General features: G+C 37.4%; 1 protein-coding gene across 5 annotated transcripts in view; it reads right to left on the minus strand.

Annotated features, from left to right (window-relative positions):
• The window catches only part of LOC127861615 (cell division cycle protein 20 homolog), a 30,900-nt gene extending 22,229 nt beyond the window's left edge, over nt 1-8,671 (minus strand). Inside the window, exons 1-6 of one of the 5 annotated variants that reach the window (XR_008040296.1) lie at nt 8,436-8,671; nt 7,936-8,246; nt 5,667-5,924; nt 3,570-3,701; nt 745-941; nt 3-97 (exon numbers count right to left, since the gene is read on the minus strand). Coding sequence is in view for 3 of the 5 variants with exons in the window: in XM_052400270.1 (XP_052256230.1) it covers nt 3-97; nt 745-941; nt 3,570-3,701; nt 5,667-5,924; nt 7,936-8,179 (926 nt within the window). In the remaining 2 variants the exon portion in view is untranslated. The remainder of the gene's footprint in view (nt 1-2; nt 98-744; nt 942-3,569; nt 3,702-5,666; nt 5,925-7,935; nt 8,247-8,435) is intronic. The other 4 variants (XR_008040297.1, XM_052400270.1, XM_052400271.1 and 1 more) reach the window with 4 other exon arrangements.

Genomic DNA, 8,671 nt, shown 5'->3' on the forward strand with positions numbered 1-8,671 from the left:
ACCTGCTCAGTATGTACGAGTTCCAAGACATGGCACCCACTCTAGCAGTGTGACCAGCCATATTGCGCAAACGCTTCTGCTGGGACACATCCCACAACTGAAAACATAACATGCACATTAAAGGGACTGTCAACCACGACGACGAAGAAAAGGAAAGTTGTGAAATACCGTAATTTTTACAATTATTAGTTTAAATTGATTAAAATATCACGACTGTTATATTACATTACTTGAAAAAAGTTCATATTTTCAGTATATTCGGTAATACAATATCAGGATGTGAAATCGAAAGTACATCGCGAAAATAGGTGACATAACGATATACACACTATAAATAACGCAAGTAGATGATCATATAAGGATTTGAAATTAAGCAAAGCTGGTATATTTGTATAGTCCAGTCAGACTATGACCTGACCAGGGAAATCAACTAAAGTCTGACCATAACTTTTATATCCTCTGGCCTGGCCTATATGTTGTTTGACCTGGCCGTGATAATTGAATCCTTGAAGCCCCTACCTGGACCTCCCCTTGCAGCCCCTACCTGGACCTCCCCTTGCAGCCCCTACCTTGACCTCCCCTTGCAGCCCCTACCTGGACCTCCCCTTGCAGCCCCTACCTGGACCTCCCCTTGCAGCCCCTACCTTGACCTCCCCTTGCAGCCCCTACCTGGACCTCCCCTTGCAGCCCCTACCTTGACCTCCCCTTGCAGCCCCTACCTGGACCTCCCCTTGCAGCCCCTACCTGGACCTCCCCTGAACTGGTGCCCACGCCCAGGATGTTGCCCTCTGGGACCCAGGCCACAGCGCCAATGTAGTCCCCCTGGGTGTCAAGCTGCATGAGCTGGGTGATCTCCCCTGAGCCTGCATTCCACAGGTACACGTTGCTGCCCAGGGCCACTGCCAGGAGGTTGTTCACAGACCAGTCCAACAGATTCAGGTCTGAAAAGGTTGATTAAATCAATAAATTCTAATGGTTGTGATGATCATATAGTAAGATGGATTCAGAACTATTTTCCCCAGCTTTTATTAATTAACCCATAGTTTTTGGCTTACCACTTATATACACATGTTTAGTTCCTTAGAAAATGAGAGTAAGTTTTAGACCTTTCTTTATTTACTTGATTCAGATTAAAAAGGCTTCATTTTCAACCTTTAGATACTGATGAGCTACAAACAGCATTAAACCTGAACAGTCTGCAAGTTGGCTGTTGTGGTATTATGCTGGTTGCAAAATCCACTTTCACTTTGCATCTGAGTGGGAAAGGGTTAATGGCAATAGTTGAAATGAAGTTATATGGATCTTGAATTTATCGTGAGAACTACACTCTTTAGGCTTCCGCTGCTATTGTTAAAGGATTTTTTTGTATTCTTCAAACCACAAACACCACCATGTGCTTCAGTGTTTTTTTCAGTTTTGGGGAAAGGGGTCGGGTCTCCTGAAGGGGAGAAAATTCGCGCGTAAAGGGGAAAAAGGGGAAATTTAAATGCTTAGCAAGTAACAGAACAAAAATCAAGTTTTCATAATTTAATTCACCATACATAGAGAAAACATTATTCCAACTCTTTTTTTCTTCAACATGTTATGAAATCAAGTTTTCATAATTTAATTCACCATACATAGAGAAAACATTATTCCAACTCTTTTTTTCTTCAACATGTTATGTTCATGTTCAAAGATCAAAATTTCTTGGCTTTCCTGTGAATTATTTAAATGAGGCATTGATTAAAATTGAATTACACTTCCAAGAGGGGAATTTTTCAAATATTTGGGGGAAAAATATATACATGTACCCTACAGATGGGGGAATGGGGCCGAATAACGCCGAATATTTCATAAAAAAACACTGTGCTTTATTTAAAATCACATACAAAATGAAATTTCACAATATATTTTTTAAACATGCCTTAACAGGTAACATGTGCTACCCACAAGCAGTAAATGGATAATAATCGAGCATGAACTTAAATACAAGTCATATAATTACAAGGAAGCATCAATAGATGTGGAAAGTCCTTCACATTTTGAAAAGTGTGCTTTGATCTTTAGCATCAAAATCATATACTACCAGTGTTTCTTGAAGCCACAAATATGTTATCAGCTTGCCAACATTTACATTTTACATACAAAAGTTTTCATAAAAATGAAAATTTGAGCAAACTGCACTCTACGAATTAGCCTATAAGCCCGAAGCCCGAGTCGATTCTTGGGCCAGTCGGTCGATCCTTAATGCTTATAAAATAGCCCGACCGGTCGATTAAATATTTGAGCGTAATATCAATAACATGATTTACACGCGCTTTTAAGAGACACGCTAAAATTCGCTGTTTAAATGCCTAAAATGACGTTATACGTTTTAAAGCATGCGGCCGTCATTTTTCTAAACTGTCGTGTAAACACACGGGTATGTTGCTATTAAAGTAATGATGCAATTGACGCCCAATCAAGACGAGTTTATTCAAACTGAACATGCGTAGATCACATTCCGGGATGTTCGCGCATCGCGGCACTTCGTAGTGTTTTAAAATAATGACCAATCTAGAAGCGTATTTAATTTTAGAAGCGTTATCCGAAAATGTATTTATAATTCATGAAAAATGGACGAAGTAAGTTTTCTAAAAAAATAAAAGAGTCTGTAACGGATATTGTACGCATTGGGTTAAAACAAACTGATCCTTATTACAGTTTGATTTCCATGTGTTTTAATCAATTATTATTGCGTATTGAAGACGTTTGTTCAACTTATTATTAATAATTGTAGTACTTGCGTTTATTCTGTAATCTTATTCTGCTACGTGACCGACTTTGCTACTTATCATTTGTTTACGAATATACAATACTTTTCACGGTTGACGCATGATACTTATCAAAACACCGGGAGTAAATTACAGAAGCAGACATTGTCACTTGGTAGATTGGGCAATTAACACACCCAGTGGCCTTTTGTTCTGAAGCCACATGCCGACAATTCAGAAATTCACCGGCGATTGTCCTAGTAATAATACTATAATAATCTGTTATTTTAATAGGCTGATGCAATTTTAAAGTTCTTTGGATATTTTTTAAACATGATAGTAATTGAATATGCATTAAAAAAACAAACACCGGTCAAACTGATTAATGGGATCATTGAATGAGAACATGCGTAATAATAAAGTTACAATAAACAGCATACTTATCTGGTGCATATTGTAAAAAATGCATTTCAAAAGGAAACAGAATACCCTTTATTACTGTAATCACATGCATCTGTTTTTACTAATGGAAGTAGATTTATCTGATTGTTAATAACTGTATTGGTGTGTCTGGCCAAAACAGTCATACAATTTACATACAATTTAAATTGACATCTTCGGGCTATTGAACATGTCTTCGGGCTATTCAAAATTCCATCTGATTAGCCCGAAGGGCTATTTGGCTAAAATATTTAGCGTGAAGACTGAAACTGGGTTCACACTTTTTCAGTGCAGAGATTTGAAGCCAAATTTAAAATCAGGAAATGAAATGGTGACAGTAGTGCATGAACAACTTTAACATTCACTGAATCGCAATAGCCTTAATCAACTCACAATAGTCGTCCATAATTTCTGGCGCATCCAAGATGCGCTCAGGAACCTGTGGAATGTTTCTTGTAGTCTTCTTGGCAGTACTGGACGGTGTCTTGCATGTACTGTACAGGACCTGTAGTGGATTCTGATGTCCTGTTTAATAGCAAGTTGGAGAAAAACATTATCATAATGCCAATGTTTAAAACAACAACTTTACTCAATACTATGAACTATGCTCTTTGTATGATTGTGTTCTTTGTACCTTTTTAGAAGACATTGTCATTACGGCATGCTTCTGACACACATTTTTCAATGGATCTGAGCAATTAGGTACCAAGAATTTAACCCATAATTTCCAATTTGAAGATTTCACAACACCATTTTTCCCACTTTCAGGATTTTACTGGCTATATTTTTCCCATTGAATTTAACAGGTACATGTACCAATGATTTTCCTGTCTGGGCAAAACAATTGCTGACTTGAATAGCAAGTCTCCCATCTAAAAAACTAGTTTGCCGACATAGAATTTGTTGTTTCTCAAGGTTTCGCATTTTCACATCCACAAAGACATGATTTTTCTCAAAATAAATTAAAGAAAAAAAAAAGAGTCAATATAAATATTCTACCTACAACTGTAGAAATTGATAGGAATTTTGTTATCCCCACGCTTTTTGAAAAAAAGGTGGGGATATTGTGGTTATCTCCGCCGTCCGTCCGTCTGTCTGTCTGTCCGTCCGTCCTGGCCACTATCTCCTCCTACACTAAAAGCACTAGAACCTTGAAACTTACACACATGGTAGCTATGAGCATATGTGCGACCCTGCACTATTTGGAATTTTGATCTGACCCCTGGGTCAAAAGTTATAGCGGTTGGGGTGGGGCCGCGTCAGAAATTATCACTCATTTTTTTAGGTTATTTTACATTTACTTCTTTATTTCTACACCGATTCACTTCAAATTGATACTGGACCTCTCTTATGACAATACGGTCAATCTCAACCATGCATGGCCCCATTCCCAACCCTGGGGCACCCCGCCCACATAGGTCACACCCACCAAAAATTTCCATTTACTATAATTTTTTCATTTCTACACGGATTCACTTCAAATTGATACTGAACTTTTGTTATGACATTAGGGTCAATCTCAACTATGCATGGCCCCAATCCCAACCCTGGGGCGCCCGCACACATAGGCCACACCCACCAAAAAATTCCATTTACTATAATTTTTTCATTTCTACACGGATTCACTTGAAATTGATACTGAACTTCTCTTATGACATTAGGGTCAATCTCAACTATGCATGGCCCCATAACCAACCCTGGGGCCCCGCCCACATAGACCACACCCACCCAAAATTGCCTTTACTATAATTTCTTCATTTCTACACCGATTCACTTCAAATTAATATTGAACTTCTCTTATGACAATACAGTAAATCTCAACTATGCATGGCCCCATTACCAACCCTGGGGCGCCCCGCCCACATAGAACACACCCACCCAAAATTGCCTTTTACTATAATTTCTTCATTTCTACACCGATTCACTTCAAATTGATACTGAACCTCTCTTATGACAATACGGTCAATCTCAACTATGCATGGCCCCATTACCAACCCTGGGGCCCCGCCCACATAGACCACACCCACCCAAAATTGCCTTTTACTATAACTTCTTCATTTCTACACCAATTCACTTCTAATTGATGATGAACTTCTCTTATGACAATACGGTCAATCTCAGCTATGCATGGCCCCATTACCAACCCTGGGGCACACCTAGGTCAAACATTCGGCGTGGGGATACGCGTCGGCCTCTGCCGCGCCATTTCTAGTTAAAAAACAGTTTGATCAGTACATTATCAACTGAATGTTATCCTCTTCCAGGGAAACATAAGTACCAAAATATAGGCTTTCACTGATATTAAAATTGGGGCTCAATTGGGTGATTACATCAGACATAATAGTTGTTCTGAGCAAAATTTTAGTCGTCAATTTGAGTGGACAAGTGGAATTTTACACCCTAGTGTTGATTATTAATAGTTTTGGTGTGTCAAACAAAAAATAGTCGATGCTACAAGTTACAACTATATATAAACATAAAATGTATTACCCTCTGGTCCATTTGGAACCTTTGCTTTGTATGAAATAATTTTCTTGTTGGCCAAATCCCCATTGAGGTTTTCACTCATAACCTTTTGGTACTCCAACTTGCTTGGACTCATCATTTCAGCACCTTCGGACACAATAGGTCCTGAGTTCTCTTGTGTCATTAGATACTGGCCAAGTTCAAACTGTGTTGTACTTCTGTTTGGAATAAATCTGTCACCACCAGCAGGGGTTTTGGCACCTTTTCCAGGAGTTTTCTTTGCTGAAAAAATCAATGTCCTGACTAAAAGCATTCGAAATGAATGACTTAATGACAGGGCTCAACATTAACCTAAAAACCAACTTGCCCTGCCGGGCAAGTACTTAGAAAATCTACTTGCCCTGAACGTAAAGCCACTTGCCCAAACATGAAATATCACATTAACTGTAAACCATTAAATGTAAACCTCATATGTTTTAATAAAGATCAAAATGATACACCACAAAACCTTTTTTTATTTTTGCACATTTAACAAAATAATTACAGTAATTAAAGTCTAATTAAAGTCTAAATGTAGATTTGTGCCAATATTTGATTATTAAACATTGCTCCTAACGATTCATGACATATCTCAACCATTCAAACTCACTTTTCCATTGTGGTAAAAAGTTGCGTTTTCGTTTCTATTCGCACTTTTTGGCACTTTCGGATGATTTTTCTGTGCACTTTTCATTGGATTTTGCAGACTTAAAGTTAATACTTGTAAAGCCGAAGCTAAATAAACTAGACATTTCTCGTCTGCTAACAGTACTGTAAACAACATTGAACATGTCAACCGTAACAAAAATGTCAATTGACGTAAAGTAAAAGATTGTTGAAACTGTATGTCGCAAAATATGAAATATGTATATACCGAAGCTACTTGCTGTTGTTTTTATATAGTTATAATTTTAGTTGTTTTCTTCATGACTGAAAAAACAAACGATGTTATTTAGTATAGTATACTGAATAGTAATGAAAAAGATAAACACAATAGCATTTGAAAGCCGATGTTTGGAATCCCAAGCCATTTACGGTGTTTCTTAAAATAAGTTTGGAAATGCAAGCCCACCATGCTTAGTTAGTTCAGACTTCCGCAAACAACAATCGCCGAGGAAAATTCGTGCATCAGACAAATCATTTGTGATTATTTGTACTATTTAACCACAGAAACACACGTTTTTCTTTGTTCTCTTTTTCACTTGCCCGGGCGGACAACTAGATTATAAAATAACTTGCCCGGACACAACTTTTACTTGCCAGGGGCAATCGGACAACCGTTAATGTTGAGCCCTGTTAAATGATACTAGAAAATTGAACATCAACAAGCTCAAAAACAATGAAATTTAATCACCTTTTTCTATTTCAATAATTGAAAACAGGAAGGACCTAGAATCTGATTGTCATTAATTGTCAGACAGTAGTTTATGAACTGATAAAAGCACTATTAGTGGCGATCTGGTTGACGATAATATTCCTTTAAATAAATCTCAACATTAATCTCCCATCCAGCTCTATAAATGGAACCTTAGTAAATAAAATATTGACCAAACTTTATTGAATTATTCTCCTTTTAAAAGTATGTGTTAGCAAAAACATTTAACACTTATTTCCCAATATCTGTCATAACGACAAGATTTTCCACAACCAATAGGGCCCGGGCCCCATTCCCTGAATGATGAGAACACAAACCAGGACTTTTTTTCCTTCTTTGCGAGTGGCCGTGGAAGGACATTTCACAATTTTGACAGGGACAATTCACAAACCTAACATGGCTGTGAATTTTACAAAATCGGCCGTTTTTCACAATTTTAACAATTTAACGACTTGGTTTTTCACAATATTAAGAAGTTCGCGACTCAATTTTTCACAATTTTAAGAAGTTCGCGACTCAATTTTTCAAAATATTGGAAAATTCGCGACTCATTTTTTCGAAATTTTAAAAACTTCGCGACTCATTTTTTCACAAAGTGAGGGGGCCAGGGCCGCTTCACAAAGTCAAGAAAAAAAGCCCTGCAAACTGTTTCTATGTTTCCACCAAATGAATGCTTTTAGGCCATTGAGACATTCAAGCAAATAACTCTCAATTGGCATTACATTTATCATTTATAAAACTATAATTATAAAGGTACTCCAAAAATTACTTTTCAAAGATGGAAAAACATAAGAATGTTAAATACTCATTTTGCAAAAAAACTTATTTGGAGCTCTGTGTGAAACCTTTAAAACGTGAAATGAATTAATTAAAACCAACCTGATCTGGGGGTCTTGTGGCTGTTTGATCCATTGGAAGATGGTGTTTTTGACAGCGACTTATTGCTTGTGGTTTTCACCGGTGTTTTTCCAGGTGCATAGCTGACATTAAGAGAGGCATTTACAGACTGGTTAGGATCACAATCCCCTTGTTTTCTCTGCCATCTCATAGTTGGCCCCTTGCTTATTGGTCCATCCATTCGCAAAGCGCTCGATAACTCCGATTCCAATGAAAAATGTGACATAGTACACTGTTATACTCTTTTCTGTCGATCACTCATACAACTCTGTATTGTATTTGTTCGCTGAAATCTGACAAAAATGTATGTTGTTAGAAAAATACAATCGTGATCTCGCGAAAACGTATGACCTTTATATGTACATGTGAACGTATTTATAGCTTGTGGGAACAATATCGATATTATTCAGCATAAAATTTTAATACATGGATTTAATTACAAGGTAAAACGGCCATTTAATCGCATAAACAATGTTGTTTACCTCAGGTTTGTTTGTTTTGACAGGTTTCTGCTTGACTCTGTAAATTCAAACTTCGATTAATTTGATTGGTAGATTGTGTGTATCAACAAGCAGCTGATTGGCTTAAGAGGTTTGACAGTTTGGCTACAATCCACACAGTGTTAATAGACGTTTGATGTGTATTGGGATTACCGGTGTGATAAGCGTGTTCATCCGACATTCCTCTTTAGTGGACTTAATGACTTATTCAAAGTTCC

The sequence above is a fragment of the Dreissena polymorpha genome, chromosome 16 (genome assembly GCF_020536995.1).
Source record: "Dreissena polymorpha isolate Duluth1 chromosome 16, UMN_Dpol_1.0, whole genome shotgun sequence".
Taxonomy (NCBI): Eukaryota; Metazoa; Mollusca; class Bivalvia; order Myida; family Dreissenidae; genus Dreissena; species Dreissena polymorpha.